The sequence below is a fragment of the Oryzias latipes genome, chromosome 19 (genome assembly GCF_053564925.1).
Source record: "Oryzias latipes strain Hd-rR chromosome 19, Olatipes_Hd-rR_3.1".
In the NCBI taxonomy this organism is placed as follows: Eukaryota; Metazoa; Chordata; class Actinopteri; order Beloniformes; family Adrianichthyidae; genus Oryzias; species Oryzias latipes.
In genome coordinates this window covers 789,513-810,116 of record NC_136255.1, presented here as the reverse complement: position 1 = coordinate 810,116, position 20,604 = coordinate 789,513, and the positions used below count along the sequence as shown (strand labels likewise).

The following is a 20,604-nucleotide window of genomic DNA, read 5'->3' as shown; positions in this document are numbered from 1 at the left end:
TATAATATCAATGAATAATGTTTCATAGCTTTGATAACATTAAAGAAATGTAATAAAGAAATCTGATTTTTGATGTCATTCTTATTTTGAGGATTTGAACACAAAACAATAAAATGGAACGTGCGTGACGACGTGCCCCCCCCTGGGAACTAAACAGAGTGCAATAAAACGCAGCCTGCATTTATAAAAAATAAAACAGCAGCCTCTTGAAAAGGTAAAGTATATAAAATCAAATTAATACAGTTGAGTTTGATTTCTGTGCAAATGCCAAGCAAGTCAGTGCAAGAATAAAACGCAGCAGCATCCTCATCTCTTCTTCGCTGTACATCTCTGGCAAAGACAGTCAGCTTGCGCTCGAATGACAGAACAGCTTTGCATCGCAGTGTTTTCCCGCCCCTGGAGACTTTCATTCAGCTCGTTTAGGTGGCTCCTCACAGTCATATCCACCAAAAAGTGCAGCTTTTCCAGCCACTCAGTATCTTCCAGTTGTTTGTAGTTCAGGTCTTTGCTTTTCAGGAATATTTTCACGTGTTCTAAACAGACGACGAAGTGACGCAAACGTCCCCCCTGGACAGCCATCGGACTGTTGTGTAGCAGGAGATCAGAGTATTCGCTTTCAACTTCATCAAGCAACGCACGGAACTGACGGTGGTTCCATTTCCATCAGCCACCTGCCTGGCGGTCCGCCGCCCTGCTGGTAGAAACGTGGGTCGCGGGCTATGACGCAAATCTTCGTTGACAGAAATGTTGAAATTTAATATTTATTCTACACATTCTTACAGCATTGGAAAACGTTGAGAATGTTTGTGTCTTGTTTTTCCTCCTACAGAAACCATATTAAAACAAAAAATATATTTCTATCACCCATCTTTTCACATTTTCAAACATTTTTGAAAATGCTCCAGGGAGCCACTAGGGCAGCGCTAAAGAGCCGCATGCGGCTCCTGAGCCGCATGTTGCCGACCCCCGATCTAGACAGAGCTCTGAACCTTTTTTCTTCAATGATTTGTGATCTTCACTGGTGTCCATGGATTACATGAAATCTTTCCACCTTTATCCACCTTTGTCATGGTAGGGGGAACACGTCAATGGAAGGGGGGGGGGGGTCATCTAAGATAGCACAAGGGTTAAGGAACCATGTATGGTGTTAACAATCTCATTGATTTATTATTTCAGTGATGCATTTTACAGTATGTGAACTGTTTTAGATTAGTATGAATATCCTTAAAACATATATTGTTAATGTATTTCTGTACAATATGCCTAAATGTGTAAACTGTGTAAATTCCAAATTAAATCAAATCAAATCAAATTAAAAAAATGGAATTGATCCAGGCTCTAGTTAATCGAATCGAATTGATTCTGGAAATTATTGGCGATACCCAGCCCTATAGCCCCATAGCCACTATGTACTTTGTCACTACTTCATCCTTTGGCATCCAGGGAGGTGAACTGCACCATGGGAACCGTGTGATATTCCTACTACAAAGCCACAATCTCACTACCATTTACTGCTCAATCGGGGTTCTTCCGACTCAGCCGGAAGCCTGATGAGGATCTAAAATAAAACACATCCATTTTATAGCTTCCAATGGGACCATGTCACCGACATAACTGGCCCTAGATCCTGAGCCTACAGCCAATGTTAGGTCTGTCGTCTCTCCTGATGAGCCTTCACAGCAAATGACAGCGTCAGAAGTGACTCCAACCAATGTAGGAATCGTCTGCAATGATGACGCCTAAAGCTCATGTCTACAAAAATGGATTACGGTTGAAACATTGGCAAGATTCATGTTTTTTTTCTTTACCTAGTGTAGAAGAACTGGCTTTAAACATGTCATCATGACGATCTTGGTTCTGAGTAGACTGCACACTGCGCTGCCAGCAGCAACAGATTGCCTTGACTCAGTCTGTTCTTCAAAAAAGCCCCCCTGAGACTGTATGCCGGGCCGTGCCAGACCGGTCCAGGCCGGTCCTGCAGCTTCTATTGGCTTTTACTTTGGCCAAAGGAAAAGGAGCAATGGCTTCTTTTCTGGAAACAGAAGCAGTTCTTCTCTCTGTTTGTTAATGACCCACAGAGGAAAAGTCAATCTGTGTTCCTCGTTTAACCTTTGTGGTCAACAAGATCTATTAGTTTAGAAGACAGATGGTGTCAAATGTTTTAGGGTTTCAATTTATTTATCTCCTAAGAATTATGTTGCCTCATTTTATGGCAAATGTAGACGCTATTGAACAAAGATTTCCTAGAGCAGCGTCTGAATGATGTTGGAGTCCGTCCAACCATCGCCGCTGGTCATGGATTTCCTTCAAATGGCAGACTGACTCTTCATCATCATCATCATCATCATCATCAGCAGCAGCAGCAGGGTGAGGAGCTCCTTTGTCCTGAAACATCCTAGAGCAGCTCCTGGTTTTTACAGCAGAGGACCCAACATTCAAATGAATAGTTCATGACGTAAATGTCTTCAGCTGTCTTTCATCCATCAGAGGGATTGGACTTAACGGCTGTTTGCCAGTCCTCTCATTCTGAAGGCGTTTCTTCTTTTTCTGAATGGTTTGAAAAAAGCGGATCAGAGATGCAAAAACTGATGATTCAACATGAGTCAGCTCTCTGTGTGCTGACAATTTCGAAACATTATGTTTGGCCTTTTTCCAAACCTGCAGCTGACAGATGGAGGACAAAGCCGACCCAGCACTCAACCACCTCCAGTGCCAACTTGCAGAAGCAGCAGAGTCCTCTGAATCGGTGACCATTTTCTTCTGATTTCTTCAAACATTCCTCAGCTCAGGAAAGCCTGGGCTGTAATGGAGTGCAGCCATCTGTCCGGGTGAAGGTGGCCCCCATTTCTGCAGCTGGAGGAGTCGTTCCAGGAAGGGATAATTAACAGCGCTGTCAGCGCGAGAGTGAAGCAGACGTGAGGATGTTTGAGCTGTTTTCATGGATGTTGTGTTTGAACACGTTTATGTGGGTCTGCCACCACAAGGCCTTTGGCTAAATCAGGTTTTCTGCTTGGTAACTCACTGTACAAACATCGCCTTAATGTTCATTTCAGCCCATTATACAAAGTTGAGGATTCTATCCTGCTTTTAAGCATTGTATCTGATCATTGGTGTTTTTGAAGGCACAGATGATAGAAGCTGTGATGGATGTTGAAGGTTTTCTATCCTCCGTTCAAACCTGAAGGACGCTTCACCACAAACTGAACCAAGACTTGAGGCCTGCTTCACTCCGAAGCTGAATAATCCATGAGTCTTGGTGGGTTAATTATAATATTCCACCCTGCCCCCCCCACGTCACCCCCTCATCTCTCTGAAGGGCAGAAGGTTTCATGATGAGGCGTGACCACATGGAAAGACATGTCGGCAAAGGTCTGATGCTGTTAACAGATAAAACGTGGGATCTCTTTTTTTATCGGCCAGACGTGGAAATATTCTTTAAATGAGACAATTCCCTTTGTAGGTGAGCGTTTTCTAACAAAACACCCGGTGATGGGTTTCATGTATGTGTGGGCGGGTGTGCAGGGCCGTCCTGTGCCACAGTGCTGCAGTGTTGGTTATCGTCCAGCAGGGAGCCAAGCAGTTTCTCATCTTTAAAACAAAGACGTGTGCAGCAGCAAATGGAAGATGGATGTTAGAATTCAGAAGGGAAAGAGGAATTATTCAGAAGGCGGGTCTTGTCTGTTTATTGTTTAACCTTTATATCGACCTGTAAAGGATGAAAGTTGGTTTCTTAAAGCTACAGTTGAGATACATTTGCCTGGTTTAGAATTTTTAAGGACGGCCATAAGACAGCTGACTTTTAAGACTGAATATGGTTTTATGTCATGCTTTGCTGCATCTGCGTGGTTCACGGAATTATTGCTGTTTCCTCATCTTCTCTGTCACGGAGTGAAGGCTCTGTTTCTCCTGCCATCTGCATCCCGGCTCTCTGCAGAGTTTTGGAGGTCACAGCAGCTCCTTGGTTTCTGCCGCACTTTGATTCCAGCGTCTGCGAGGCGTTAAGGCCGAGGCTTAGCGCTAATGTCACAGTGGTGCCGCATCGAATTTGGTCAGAGAGTGCATCTGAGATTCACAGGATAACTGGCCAGAGAGGCAATGAATTGCTGGTCACCATGGAGACCACATCCAAGCGTTGGTTTGACTCAGGCTGAGACGTGTAAGAGGAGGCTGATGAAGGATTAGAGCTTTATGAACTCCCTGCTTTGTTTCTTTTTTATTTCTAAAAGAAATTAAACAACAACTATTTTTTTCCGTTCAAGCTGCACGAAAACATTGAATTCATTTCTGAACCTTTTGACGGCCATCTAAACATCTATCAACGTTCCTACGATGGACTTTCAGAGTGAATTATCTGGAATGACTGTAGAGCGGTGGTCAGCAGAGGCAGATGACAGAAGCTCTAGGAAAATGGGTTGAAGGTGCCTTTAGCCTACTCAGCGTATGCTAATAATGTAATAACTTATTGAAACTTTTATATAGTTTTGACATTTTTTAACTTGTCCTGCATTTCCATTTAATAGGTAATGTACTTTACGTTAGTCTATCATTTATTTAGGGTTCAATCTGAAAGAAAGCTGCAATGAGAAGACACAAAGTGGGCTGGCAGTAGCATTGCTGGAACTGCAGAGGGAGCTCATGAGCTCATGTTTGTTCTTCTGTGGTGGTTGACCTCTCACCTCCTCTGAGTATGGAGGAGCTCTACTCCAAGCTCTCTTCCAGTGATTGAGCTTCTCACCCTATCAGTGCCAGTCCCACAGCATCCAGAGCGCATCCATGCCACCGTGGAACCCTTCGACCACCTCACTGGTTTCAGGTGAGGGGAGGGACAGCTTCTTTTCCTTCAACAGGGTTGAGGAGATCCTTAAAGTCTTTCTATCTCCAGCTGACAACAGCCCTGGTTAGAGTCAACAGCTCCAGAAATGGTGGCTGAAGAATACTGCTTCCCCCTCCCAAAGCGCCAGCAGTTTAGTCATGATACCAAAAGCAGAGTAAGTGGGTTTAGAAAGTGGATGGGTGGATATTTTCATTTATTATTTTGTGTATTTCAAAGTGAGTTTGCTGTCCTGAAAGCTCTGTTTTATTTGGAGCACAAGCAAAGAATATATACATTAATGTCTGAACTATCCTTTGAATCCCATCTTGTGCTTGTTCATAGACTTAGGATGAAATGTGATGTTTAGATGTTTAGGTGGCTCTGATACTTATCTGTGCTGCTTCCCTCTGTCTCCTTTAAGCGAGAGATCAGTCTTCATTAGACGAGCCTAAAGAATCGTAAGCAGATGAAATACATTTCTGTTGTGTCCTTTGTGACATCTAGACCCATTGAGTCTAAATAGAAAAATGAACAACGCCACATTTCGCTGTCTTTGCTGCTTGTGGAGCAGTGAAGCTTCTGTCAGTTCGTGTTTAGGATAATTTTACTCCGTAATTTGAACCCCCACCGTTCACCTCGGGCATCGCCGACCATTTTTACTCAGAGTTAGTTCTGGCTCTTGGTTAATGGACCCTAGACACTAAATAAATCTGGTCCTTTAACCTTCGCTGGCATCAGCAAAACTGTTGTTACACCATGACACCAGCAGCTCCAGATGGTAGGACAGTAAAAGGACTTTCTTTGCTTTTTCATTTAAAGGGATGGAGAAATAGCAGAAATTGATGACATTGTTTGGGCTGAGTTATGTAGACAGGTTGGACACAGTGCTTAGCTTTAAAGAACTCTCAGCGTCATTTAAAGTAAGGTTGGTCCTTGTTCATTGAAATGAGAACAGGGATGAGGGGAGAATCTTGAGGTGCACCTTTAAGGTCATGAAGTTCTTTATGAACTCCTGCTGGAGGAAACATCTGAGCCAAACTTTGACACTTGAGTGTCAACAAGGCGTTCAGGATCAGATGTGGGTGTTTGTGGTGTCTGAGGGAATGCCTGCGTCACGTCGGACGGTTCCCGCCTCCGCATTGTCCATTCATTTTGATGATGACGCACACCTTAAAGCCCATCTTCCTGCTCATGCCACGGTCAGTTACAACATAGATCAATATTATATACATTTGTAGTACCTTAATCTTGCTACTTTTTTATGTTTAAATCGCTTTTCCCAAGAAACGGACTGTTTGATACACAGTGATGTGTTGTCATGGTAACGGCTACTAACCTCACTGTGTGTATGAGGACTAATCTGCAGAGAAAAGCGGTTTCTGAGCTAAACGTTATGCTAGGTGATCCAAAGCATCATTTCAGAAGGAAAGTTCTCCTCTTCCCGCTTGTTCATGTCCAGAAACAGAAAAAAACCTAGATCGCTCTGATTAAAGAATTATCCACCATTAACGCTGATGGATAAAGTGTTTCAAGAAACAAGCAAAGTAATTGAAAGTCCACATTGCTGTTGATGCTAACATTTGATAGAGATCCTGGCATGTCTAGATGATATGGCATGGCTTATGCCTTAGATGAAAAAAAAACAAAAAAACAATTCCGCTGTGCAAACCACAAACGGGACTGAAAAAAAGAATAGACATTGAGGGATTCGGGTCTGTGGTTCAGTGGCTGCTCTCTGCTGTGGTAATTGTGCTGCTCTGGTTGATAGAAACGGCTGCAGTGGGTTTGTGGTGGTAGAAAATCTGTAAATCAGCAGCCGACACTCGGCTCTGCGGTGGCAGCTGTCCAGCTGTGGATCTGCCCACCCGTGGTGGCTGTTTCTCAGGAATCAATCAGGATTTAAAGGCGGCATTAAATCCTGATTGATTTCAACAATTGTTGCACCATATTAAAGATAACTGGAAGGATGACAGCAGGAAAGAAAAAGTGCAGATAGAGGTGCTCTGCATTCATCCATCAGAGTAGTGAGGCAGCAGCTTTAGCACAGCATGGCTTGTTCTGGAAGAAAAGCACATTTAGAGCTTGATCACACTAAAGTAAAGAGATTAGCGTTAAACCAAATGTATTTCTGGGTTCAAGGAGGTAGAAAGTCATGAGCAACAACTTGACCTTTGACACTTCTTCACCTGGACTCTTCTGATCCATGGGGGCTGAGGAGAATGTAAGAATTAAGACTTTTGTTTCATTGGAAAACATACTTTGCAGTCAGGTGACACCTGACATTCTTTGAAGACCCACTCTGATTTCAATGCTGTCTTTAACATGTTCTTGTGGCATCTTTCTGATGATGGCTGACATATTTATAATTATAGAATTATTAAAGTCCTAATTGAAAGTGTTATAGAAATCAAATTCCTAGAGTTTTTAGCGATGACAAACTAAATTGGAAGCAACACATCAGACACACACAAACTAAAGTCTCAAAAAGAAATGTAAACACTTATTAGAATCCAACAGTAGATATTTATTGTACTCCTTAATACTACAATGTTTAACCTACTGTATAGACATCTGGGGGAATAATTCTAAGAGTTCACTACATCCTCTCTGTTTATCAGAATTGTACATAAAGCCGGATATCTTGATCATACAAACCATTTATTTGATCAATCTAGACTTTTAAAACTGTTGACCTTGTTGATTTTTACACCAACAACTTTTATACATAGTCAGTGAGAAATCGTTACCATTCAATATCCAGAAACAGTTCTTAGAAAATGAAGGTAGCAATAATTACTGGTTTAATGTACCGTTACTGTTTAGTGAAATCATGTTTTCTGAAGATAATCAATCCTTAATAGGCACTGGATTTAGTAACTTGTAAAGAATCTATCGGATCAGAACCGGATTATAAAAACTGTAAAACTATCAAATGAATGAATTCAGTGGGGGGGGATTATATCAACTCGCTTCTTCCCGCTCCTTTTCAAGCAATAAATCAAACTCTACTTGACTTTAGTTAATGATCACTGTAGTTAATTAAGCAAATGTGATTTAAGTGACTTTTTTTGTTTTATTTTCATTTTTCTTCATCAATGCATTTCATCATTTCTATAATCAGTTTGATAAATCTGAGTAAATTCTTTATTGCTTTGACTTCAATGCTTGAAATCAATCGAATCAAATAATTAAGAGTTAGATTTCTGAATGTGTTTTTATTCAGCTGTACGGTGGATAGCTCTGATATTGCTCCTCATTGTTTCTGCAGCTCTAGCGTTAGCCCAGCAGGAGAGTGTGCAAACAGAGAACTCTCAGCAAATTTCTACTGAACTACTGCAGCTCTGCAGAAACTGTGGGCTACAAAATGACACAGGTGTTTTCCTTTTTGTTAAAAATGGCATCATCATGAACAATCTCCAGGAACGCTTTCATCATTGATCCAAATTTCTTTGGGGTGGGTCTTTAAGAAACTGGTCCATGACTTTCCATGTTTCTATGACAAACTGTGAAGCAGATGAAACATTGAACTTTCAACAATGGAGCCTTTTGGGTTTTTAATAAAAGGCATTTCCCAGCATCTGATATTTTATGGCGTTCAGGGCAGAACATCATAAGTTTCCTAAGATTTGGAAATGATGATGATTTGCAAACTTCAAGTTCCTTGTAGGTTAGAGACCTCTGGATGTAAAAGTCATTCCTGAGACAGAGCAGGGATAGATGGAAAAGTAGGTGGACACACTTCTGCTTTCAGCTTTCATAGCCTCGCTCTGTGAGTTAGAAGAGGAAAAATGTTCTCATCGGAGTCTGAGATTTGCCTTTATTGCTCCTGAGAGGCATAGAATTCCCGAGAGGACAAGGGCATCAGATTGAGCTTTCCAGCACAAGTTAAAGGAGGACATTATCGTTTGGGGGAGTGTTGGGGGCAGTTGGGGCATAAAGCTCTGCAGACCCAGGCCTCAGAGGGAAGGTTTTAAGTGTGAGTTCAGAAGAGGCAGAATTGCATTTTTATGATGGAGATTGAATAAGGTTAGGGTCAGAAAGCAGGGCTTTAGCACTTTCCCTCTAGAGGACACAAATGTTCAACCCGGCCGATTTATCTGCTGAAGCCTCTCTGTCACGCACAGCTGGATTCCTGCCAGAGTTACGGGCAGACGCATTGCAGCGGTTGCCACCTTTCACAGAGATAGAGACTTGAGGCTCAGGCTTGAAGTGCGCTTAGGTCTAATAGGCAGGGACTTGAGAATTTACTCAAGACTTAACCTCGAGTACTTAGGCTTAGAGAAGATAAAACAATGTTCATATATGTATTCTGATTTTTTCCTCCAGGGCATCTCTGTCAAGTCCTGTAAAAAAGATTATGCTGTTGGTTTTCCTCTCAGGAATCCTGAAACACCAGCTGTTTCTTTGGTTTTTTCTCTGGTTTTATTTTGATTTATTCTTAACTTGAATTGAAATGAAAGCCCTCAGACTTGACTTGTGACCAGATTTGGATGCTTAACATGTAAAGTGGAAGTTGTGAGGATTTCGGATACTTTTGTCTCCTCCGACCACACGTCCCGTCCAACACATGCACTTCTTTTACAGATTCAATTTGATTGGATTGAGCTCATCATGTCTCTTTTGATGCAGACATTATCTGAGTTAACTTTAACCAATGGGAACCTAACAGGAAAACCCCGTAATTGTGTTCTGTGCTCCACTTGGTCTGTAGTACATTAAACACAAGTGATTCTTATGGGTTAAAATATCGTATATCAAAAGTTGAACTTCATACCTTCTCAGTTCTTTTAATGCTTCTTTCCTTTCTGTATTGGACGCTTCCTATTATGAAGGAAGAGATGTCTTCGGTTTCCTTCTGGTTTTATTCTGACATGAATGAAAAGTAACAAGTCTGTGCATGCAGGTCTTGAAAACATTAATACCTACAGAGAAAAAAAAAAATTTCACCAGCCAGAAACATGAGACATACATGGAGAAGAGACCCATCCTCGAAACAAAAGACGGCACAAACTGAGGGTAAGACGTGAATCACGTCCTATTCTTGCAGAACTCCCGGAAGGGGCAGTACACTCCTGATAACCTGGATTTTTCTAGAATTTTATTACCGACAAAAAAAAAAAAAATCTTCTGGGTTACACACTTCTTTTATAATATAAAAGTAACTTTTATGATGTCACCACAGTAACTTTTTTTCTGTTTGATCAATTCCCATTAAAACCCTGCTGAGTTGTACTGTCAGTCAGACAGATGTGTGTTCATATAGGTGTTTAATTTTAGAGATCTCATTAAGCTCAGAGCTTAGGTTTTTCAATTCAGGGTTTGTTGATAAAACTTAGAAAAAAACTCACTTATTTCTAAAGCTACGAACACACAGAAGACACAAAAACATCTTTTTAGTCAATATTGGTTCATTCTGAATGATCCGATTCAACAGCCTAAACTGGATCCAGAACATCTGTAGCCAAAACTTCAACCCGTGTGACTTTGACAGAAATTCCTGCTACTGAACAGTTTTCCAGATTCTTGGATTTCTTCCAGATCATCAAGTGGAAAGGAAATCTGTGTCCAAACCAACAAGTAAACTAGAATGAATGTTAAATCCATTCACATGTTAGTTTCTAAAGTTCAACATTCTTAGAACATTCTAGACACTGGATGGTCACATGACTTTATTCACAGTCTGTCCACACATTGGACTGGAATGATGGACGGATCCGTGTTGATGATGTCATCACATGAGAGTTGTACGCTGTGATGGCATTTGGTCGTTTTACTTTATATAGTAAAATTAGCCTACTGGGCCTCAATCCAAATGGGATTTTCCATTATTGAGAAACAATTTTATAGTGGTATTGGTCAATTCGATTAACTACTCATCTCAGACAGATTGATGTGGTTGGATCGTAGGATTAGAAATCGATTGATCTATTAAGTCCATTCATCGTTACACCCTAAGCATGTTGCTATTGTGTACACAGTTAACAAACACAAACTCACAAAGGTAGTTGGCTACGAGGACAGTGCTGTGAAGGTGTTTGTGAAATGTCTCTCAGACTGAAAGGAGGAAATGATTGAACAATGAAAGTGGATGTGTCCATTTTTCCAAGGGAAGGATTTCTTGCCACATCAAGTGGGTTGTATCAAAGTGGATGCAGTGGATGTAACAGAGGGAAGTATGTATTTAAGGATGATGGAGTCCTAAATATATGGATGGATGGGAATTAGAGATGAATAAATGGATGGGCGGATGCAGCTTGAAGGTACGGTTGGTGCATGCATTGGATGGATTGAGGGAGGAATGCATGGATGGAAGCATAAGTGGATTAGTAGAAATGAAAGAATGAATGACTACATTTAATGGAATGAACAGGATTTACATGGGATTTGGAGCAAACACAACAGGGTTGCTGGAAGGAAGAATAAAAACCATGAACGCATTGGAGAAATGGATATAAATGATAAATGGCTGCTTTAAAGAAAAAGGGATAAAGGGATAAACGGAAGTTTGGACGGGTGGATGGAAGGTCCTTCCGAGGACTTACGACTCTCTCATCAATGCACCAAATCTGGAGGCCTCTCTTAAACTTTGCAATTTGCAATAGTTTAATTTGGGGGGGGGGGGGGGGGGGGTCTTTAAGAAACACAGCAGTGGCTCAGGCGGTTGAGCAGGTAGTTCAATGATCCCAAAGGGTCAGCGGTTCGGTCCCTGCCCCCTCCAGCCAACTGTAGTTGTGTCCTTTGGCGAGACACTTCATCCTCCTTGCCTCCAGTGTGGTTCCACTGGTGTGTGAATGTGCATGAATGATGGTGATGGTCAGAGGGGCTGTAGGCCTCTGACCATCACCAATGTATTATTAATAGTTTAATTGAGAAGGCCATCATTAACTTTTGTTTGTTATCCTGCTATAGTTATGTAACTTTCCAGGCTGGTTTTGTTTTTATTAGTTCCAGTTTGTGACCGTCGTTATTGACAGGCAGCTGCACTAATAACCTCATTGTGATCCAGGGTATAAATAGCTGTGATTGACTTCCTTAGAGTTTACTTTTATATTTTGCCTTAAAAATTAAGTATCATGCCATGTTTGATATCGTCACTACTTCACCTTTACGACTGTAATGTTTTATTTTCATTTTATCATACTATGTGATCACACTGTACCTAAAATCACACAGAAGCCAAAATCTGAGTGGGAATTTTTTATTAATCTAGAGAGCAACAATGCACTCTGGTTTTATGCAGAGACCTCTGGGAAATTTTAAGTCACTAGATTTGGAATAGTAGGTTTGGACACTCCCAAAAATGGTGAACGCTCTACATAGTGCACTAACTAGGGAGTAGGTAGGGAATTCAGACACTGGCAGTGGCTGTTTGGCGAGTAACTCTCCACAGAGACTTGGCAGAATAGTGCACAATCATACATGCTATTTTGCTCTTGGAGAAGGTGAAATCCGTGATTTAACAGACAGACGAAGTTCAGAATCTGTGGGTCAACTGAAGGCGGAAGCAGGAAAATGCGAGGTCTGTGAATGGAGAGGCCACTCGTGGGTGTAGAATCAGATTGGCAGAGGTGAAGGTATTAAGTAGGGAGAATGGAGGAAGAAAAACAAGACAAAGCCAGGGAAAATAGCAGGAAACCGTACGATGGGATGGATAGTTGCAGAATACTGAAGACTTTCTTGTGGAGAAGCTGCAGAGAGACAAGGTAAATGGTGCATACTTGTATGACGTTTGGTTTAAGGCCCAAAGCGCGTTGCAGTCACAGTCCCATTCACACACACACACACACACACCCATTCACACACACACACACACACCTTCACACACCCATTCACACACACACACACACACACACACACACACATTCACACACACACACACACACCCACACACACACACATTAACACACACACACACACATTCACACACACATTCACACACCGATGGCGGCTCCGCTGCCGAACACTGGCACCAACCTGTAACCACCAGGAGCAACGTAAACGGTACCTGCAATCCTCTGATCAGAGGTTGATTGCTCCACCACAGCTGCCCCGCATGACTTACAGGACTTGAACAGAGCTGAATGTAGGCTAGACAATTTGCCGTAAATGTACAAATCTACAAATTATGCTATACAAAGGTGCGCCGGCGCAGGTCATCTAAGGCGCTCGGCTGCATTGACCTCAGTAACCTCTCGAGATGTGTGTGTGTATCCTGTGTTGCTGTTTGTCTGACCTTCTTCATCGAGATGTACTGGAACTGAGTTTCTCCTTGTTGGGATTAATAAAGTTTTCATTCAAAGCTCAGTTGAATAGAGTGCGGTTGGATCCTATCAGGGCAGTAGAGCTGTGGCTTCCATAGTTAGTTTAACTTCAGCCTAAATTCACTATTTTTGAGTTCTTTTGCTTTTAGAGACCTACTACAAATAAAATCGTGTTTTTGGTGTTTTCAATCTGTTCTTGTGACATTTTCTGATTAAAGGAGGTCATAAAAAAGAAAATTAAGCTTAAAATTGCATTTCTGATGATTTCTTTATTTACATGGTTGGGAATCAGGAGCAAACAAAAACTGCAGTTTGAAAAAGATTGTATCTGTGATGTAGAAAATACGTTGGGCGGGGCACAAACTCCCTCCCTCCAGGTCCATGCCTAGATCAAAAGTGTTTTGGTAAATGGTGTATACTTATATAGCGCTTTTCTACCTACATGAGCCAAAGCGCTTTTACAGTCACACACACATTCACACACTGCTGCTGGGAGGTTGGTGCTGCCAAACACTGACACCAACCTCCCACCAGAGGCAAGGTGGGGTTCAGTGTCTTGCCCAAGGTCACTTCAACACATAGGTGTGCAAGGCGGGAATCGAACCTGCAGTATTACGATCATTGGTCGACTGCCCTACCACTGCACCACGGCCGCCCCGTTTTTGTGATGACTCTTCAAAATTAGGTTGGAGGTGTAATTTAGTGGGAGAACGCATAAACAGAGAGCTCTCAGCAACAAGTCCCACCCATAACTCACAGACACATTTCTAATGACCGACTGCTGCTCACGGCTCAAAAGATGATCAGAGTGGGTCTTTACATTTTTAATGGCTTGACTCCTCTTACCTTAATGGACCCAAACACCCCCACTAGAACACTCAGCTCCAGCATCCCTCAGTCTGAATGATACTTAAGAAATGCTGATGCTTTTTCTGTCGCCTCCTTAGTGTAAAACCCACTTCTGCTGCATTTTTAGGAAGCATCTTCCTGTTTCCACTTTCATGCTCGAGTATCAATGTACTTTTGACACCATTAAACACGTCTTATTTGTAGCTTTTCAAAGCTGGTTGGTTCCTTTGTTGCGTTGGGCTGATTTGCATGGATGTGTGATTGGCTGAAGGTTTTTATGGGAGGACGTGTTGGACGGATGCTCAATCAGAAAGGTGGACGGGTGTCAGGGACGCTGTTGGTTGTGTCTTTCTGGTGCTCAGTAACCCGGCGATGCCCGTGTTGAAGTTTCTGAGCGTTTCTGGAGAACTAAATGACTTTCCATCAGAGATTTTCTCTTCTATATCCACTTTTTCATCTTCTTGTGGTCTCTGTCTGAGCATCAAACATTTTGGCCTCGTGGTTAAGACCTCAGTTGTTTTCCTGCCTCTCCTCTCTGATTTTTGCTCACATGCAGACTCTCTTTGTGAGCATTAATGACCACAGAAAATTAGTGAGGTTTTTTTTTCATCAAGCTACGATTAAGTTGTCTATCTAGCATAATTTGTCTCAGGAGTACTATGGATTCCTGCAGTGCAGCTGTAATTTGTACACTCCACAAGCATCTTTCAGCTCACCTTGGGCTGTGAAACGGTCCTAATTGGTTCAGGTATCATTCCAGCTCGGATTGGAAGCAGCAGACTTCTCAAGGACGAGACGTGCAGCTGCTCTTTAATAATTTTGCTTTCCTCCATCTCCTTTCTGTGTGACTTTTCACTAACATCCAAATGATACTGATGGAGTTAGAATGAGTGGAACACAGCAGCTCTGCTGGTTCTAAAAGATGATTGGTCTGCGGCTTCCTCCCTTCGTGATGAGTGCCAGGGCTCTGCCGGCTGCTCCCTTTACAACCTTTTCTAGGCCAAATGAACCATGACGCCTCCACCAAATAATTAATTTCTCATCCCGCTCTGCTCCTCATCTCTCTATCTGCTCTGAACTCTTGGCTTATAGATTTCACAGTTCAGGGAGGATACAGGGAATGAAACTGTAATGGGCTTGTGTTGTAGTTTGTTGTCCCAGAATAAGTGGATAAAAAATGGAACTAGGACATATGGAAACAGCTCTCTGTTTCTTTTCTCCCTTCACTCCTTGCTAATTCCTTCCTCTCTGCCCCTTTCTTCATTCTGGTGTGCATAATAAGAGTGCAGCACCGACTCAGTATGCTAAAGACAAGTCTTAAACAAGTCTGTTGTGACTTTGCTGTGCAGAAAGTGAGCATTGTGAAGTTGGTAAGATTTTTGTGTGCATCAGCTTTTGGATCTCCTCTCAGACTGTAACCTGCTGCAGGAGGTGCAGGGGGGTTAAAAAGGCAGCGGCGTGAGGACTCTTGACTGTATGCAGTGATGCGTGACGGAGTTAACTTGAGGCTGGGAGTGCTTTAGCTCCCTGTCTGTCTGGTCCACATATGTGACAAGAGAAGTGTTTTTGTCTGTCTGCTTTGGTTGCTGTTCACCAACTTTAACCTCCTAAATCTCAGGGTTCCACTGTGGGTTTGAACGGGTAAAACGCCACATCCAAAATGCCTTTAAGGACTTCCACACACTGTTTATTCAGATGCTCCTTGACCCGTCTGCTTAGGACAAGCAGACGGGTCAAGGAGCAACTAGGATCGAGTTGAAAGGAAGAGCTTTCAAAGTGCAGATTCTTGTTCATGGAGTAAGGCTCCAACAAACACATGTTCAGCCTGTGCAGCTGACACGCTGTCGGGTGCAGAGAGACGTCTTTCATCATCGCCACCATCTGCCCCCAGGAGCTCCTATAGACCTTATTAGAGGATCATCATAATGGATTCTTCTACTTGTCCTGTCCAACAGCTGAGCAAACAGATGAGAGCTGAAAGCCTCTTGTGTTATATTTTGTATTTTACTGTTACAATAGAGGTTAGGAATCCTTTGACACACTGGGTGTATATTTGAATAAACCCCTTTTGTACTTTAGGCTAAACCTTATTCATCTTACTTATATTTGTAACAGTTTTTATTTTTTTCTGTTGGACTGGATGGAAAAGAAAGGGAGGGAATGTATGTAATGTAAGAGAGGGGGTGTAGGAGGGTGATCATAGAAGGGAGGGGGTAAAGCCATGAAGCAGCAAAACGCAACAAGTTGCTGGATGTTTATAAGGATTACGGTCAGGTTCAGAAGTATACAAAAGTAAATACTGATGAGTGTATCTACAGTGTAGTCATGTTTTAGCGACATGTGGAATAATAAATGGTCAGATGTTGGACGGACTATGTGAGGGGGGGGAGCATGAGTGGGGGAGACGAATGTTCCTCAGTCTGCCAGTCCTTGACTTGTGGGCCCTGAAGCATCTGCCTGAAGGCAGGCCAGAGAACAGTCAGTGGGCGGGGTCAGTAGAGTCTTTCAGCATACCATGGGCCCGGTGCTGGCAGTGTTTCTTATAGATGACCTGGTAGTGGAAATCCTATGAAGCATTGGGCGGTTTTCACCATTCTTACAGTCTTTGGCAGAGTAGCTCCCATAGCAGACTGTCACACAGTCGGTTAGGATGCTCTCTATTGGGCAAGTGTAGAAGATTGCTAGAATGGCCTTGGAAAGGCGGTTCCTGTTAAGTCTTCTTAAGAAGAACAGCCGCCGGTGAGCCTTCTAGACCAGGCTGGAGGTGTTGATGGTCCAAGAAAGGTCTTCTCAGGAACTTGAAAGATGAATGTTTGCAAAAACCAGGTTACTCAAGAAGAAGACTTTGCACTGGTCATTTAAAGGCCAATATCACACAGCCACTACGTAAGTTTTGTGCATATTGCATGGATGAAAATTGGTCAGACGGGAATATAAGTGTGAAAAAGTGGGAATTTTTCACAGATGGATCACAAATTTACCATATCAAAATCCCGGAGGAAGTACAAATAAACCACGTAAAGAACATATAACATCAACTGTGCGTGATTATTGTGCTGTTTTTATGTCATTTATTATTGATTCGTGACTCAATTACGTCATTTTAACGTGAAAAGTGCGCCGTGCACTACAGATTAAAGGAATACATCAGTGGTACATGTGTGAAAAGTCCATTAGACATACGTGGAATGGTCATGGTCATGCAAAGACACAAATCTGCATCTCGCAAAACACACGCACAATTGCACAAGATTTACATAACAGTTGTGTTTAAACTACGTAAAATACATAATTCTCAACTGACCAAAGATTTTGAACAGCTCAGAAAACCAAATTCACGTAAAGACCCATCAGCTGAAACCTTCGTCAGACATCTGCACGCATTGATGAACGCAAGAAACACTCATGAATGATCACGCTTGCATCAGGAAAGACTTACGTTTCAAACATGGAAAATGTGCAAAATGTACATAGTGACACAAAAGAACAAACCTGAAGTGACATTGAAAGTTTCTTTCTGGCAATTCAATGTCTGTGATTGCACAGTTGGCACTGTCAGCTCACAGCAAAAATGTCCTGGTTCGAATCCCAACCGGGTTCATTCTGTGTGGAGTTAGCATGTTCTCCTTGTGCATGTGTGGGTTTCCTCCTATAGTCCAAAAACAGGCTTCATAGGTCAATTGCCCCAGGGGTGAATGTGTGATTGTGGGGTCCTGCAACAGACAGGTGACCTGTCCAGGGTGTACCCCACCCCCACCCTACAGTAGCTAGGACAGGCTCCAGCAACCTTGTGTCCCAAACAGAAGATATATGAATGGATGGATGGATGTTTTTTTCTGTGTGACAATTCCAACACTTAGTACTTTGTGCTCTTCTGTTAGTCCCTTATGACGCCGTGACCATGTTGACAAAAACAACCCAACAATGCATCACAGGGACATGAACCAGTGAGGAGCTCTGTACTACTGAGAGATTTAAACATTTTCTGAAATACTAGAAGTCAGAAAATCCAAAAAAGATTTACAAGAGCATGTAAGCCAGTCTTTCATGTTATTTGAGTCATGAAAGGGCTTTGAGACCCTTCCAGAGAGTCATTCATGAATACAGACGTATGCCAGATCTGAGGGAAGACCTCAGAGCCTGCGCCTCCAAAGGCAAAATCCTCTCACTCTCATCAAACCCTCATTGCTCCCTTTCCTCTCAATAATCAGCACCTTTCATGAACCCAAGCAGCTCCATGACTCCCCACTCTAATGTGGAATTAGAGAAAAAAGGCGCTAATGGCGGCTCGGCTGTCCGCCGCGCCTCAGACGCACAAAATAACAGATTTAAATTAGCATGTCAGTCCTCTTACTACACAAGGCTTTATTGGTTTTCTGATCTGCTTTGTTCAAACTGTTCCCAGCCCTAAAACCTCCTCAGTTCAGAGAAAGAGCATTTCTTTATTGGAAAGATGATTTAAAGCCATAATGTGACCAAACAAAAGAACATGTGACACTTTGTATGACATGTTTCCAGCAGAGATGGTATCCTAGATGCACACATACTAAAACACACCACTAGTCACTCACAACCAAAGAGGTTTGAGACTTGCTGTGAATGTCCCTGTAAAAACATGAAGGGGGGCAGTGACTGACTGATATGTTTCTGGCTGTTTAGGCTGACCGTCTTCATATATGTTGAAGATTCTCATTTCTGCAGGCGACATCTTGAAGTTGAGGCGATGCATCCGGTCTTATTGGCTTCTGTTCCAACAACTTTTCACTAAAATTCAAAGGCTTCAAGAAGAAAAGTCAGCACTTCTGGCATCTCCCCATCTGCAGCTGTCTCATCAAGACCCCCACAGAGCTCCCCAAACCTCAACCAATCCCTCACAAGCAGAGTTTCTGATCAGTTAGATCTGCTTTTTTTAGGAGCCTTTCAAAGGTGAAAGTGATGCACTCTGACTCATCGAGGGTGACCAGCTGCTGCCTCACATTTAAAAAACAAACTGATTAACATGCAGGTAAAAGTATCAGTGATCAAAGAAAGACAATCCAAACCTCCTGAGTCGCAGCAAATGCTGGTTTTAGCCCAAAGCCAGTGTAACACTGGCAGACCCCCCCGCCCCTAAACGCTTGTTGACAGCCATAATCGGAGGCGCACAGAAGATAATTGGAGTTTTTCCTGAACTGCTTGTGCATTTTTTAAATGTTGCAGCCGCTGGCGAACATGACTCATCCGCACATAGGAAAAACTGGATTTAAGGAGAAAGATGAGCCCCCCCCCAACCAACTGCTAATTCAGCATTTTGCAGCATTTCAAATGAAAATGATAGACTGAAACCCACAGAGGAGGCCCTTTCCCCCTAATCCACCTCTCAATACCTCCCTGCTAAAGATATTACATCTCACGTACGGGAAAGTGATCCTGTCAGCCGTGATTTCTAGATATGCTGCACCTGTGCCACTTATGACAGAGCTCCTGTGGTTTCCTCTCAAAGCCAGACTGTTTTAGACTTCATGAAATCACCAGTAGAAGCTTGTTGTTCTGCTTTTTTGTTGTGTTTGTGCTGCTGAGCTTAGAGACATGTTAGTCTCACTGCTCTTGTTGTGTTTTGTGGACTTTTGGCTCATTTATTGAGCTGCTACTTTTCAAAATAGAAGGCTGGATTTCGCTTTTCCCGTTAAATCTCTTGAGACGGGAGACAGACTCAACCTTCATGTGGAAAATGTGACGTCTTGCCGATCCTTCACTGAGGTGTTCAGGAATGCTGAGCAGCAGCTGATGGAGTTTCTGACCGGTGGCCCTCTTCAAATGGGAATCTGAAGTGATCATCACTTACACCGGGAGAATGACAGCATCTCAGAAATGCCTCCAGATGTTTGGAAATCAAGCAGAAATTGACCATTTTTTCAAACCATTTCATCAACTATGTGGTTCTAGTCGCAAGCTGTTAGCCCCAAAGAGGAAAGACTTGTCTTTTGTCCTGGTTTACTTTGTTTAACATGAATATCACAAAAAAAGCAGCAACCATGCACTGCTGTTAGAAGTCTTGTATTTTTTTACACTTAAAAGCTCAAAAAAGTTGATTTTTCATGATATAGGCCCTTTAAGCAAATCTGCAACTCCCAACATTGTTTGCAACGCCGAAAAAAAACAAACAAAGCAGCTAAAACAGATATTACGGTTAGTCCAAACCTACCACACGTTAGCCACGTTAGCATCACAAAAACATCCAACGTTGTTTACAACTCGGAAAAAAACAGACTGACTTTAGTATTAATCCACATATAAGGTGTACTGTCGTTTGGAAAGCGGAAAATACGGTAATTGTGTAAATTCATTCCGTCTGTCTTAAAACATTGAGACAAAATGTCTGCCTCCAATTTTACCAAAAGAAGACCTAAAGAACGCCGTTCTCCATCGGTGATCAGTGAGAGGATAAGCAGCACATAGTGGGCGCCCCTGACTTTAAACCCCTTCAAGCGTCCAGTCTCTGAAATGGAGTGTGGTCCACCAAGTTCTGCAGAATCCGGACACTTTGGATGGAAGCCACAGAGCAGCTTCCATCCATGAAGGATGCATTCAGCCATAAAGACACGGCAGGTACTGTAGCTCTCACAGGTTTAGAAAATATGCCAAACTCCATGGGTTTGTGAGGTTTGGTCTCTGCTGGGCTCCTCCATCCTGTCCCGCAAA

General features: G+C 42.5%; 1 protein-coding gene across 4 annotated transcripts in view; it reads left to right on the top strand.

Annotated features, from left to right (window-relative positions):
* The window catches only part of grid1b (glutamate receptor, ionotropic, delta 1b), a 493,010-nt gene that overhangs the window by 85,685 nt on the left and 386,721 nt on the right, over positions 1-20,604 (top strand). Inside the window, exon 1 of one of the 4 annotated variants that reach the window (XM_078937683.1) lies at positions 4,662-4,813. The exons of the other annotated variants lie outside the window; for them this stretch is intronic. Within the exon in view, the coding sequence (XP_078793809.1) occupies positions 4,774-4,813 (40 nt within the window). The 5' untranslated portion in view covers positions 4,662-4,773. Of the gene's footprint in view, positions 1-4,661; positions 4,814-20,604 lie in introns of those variants that run through there. 4 annotated transcript variants of the gene reach the window in all.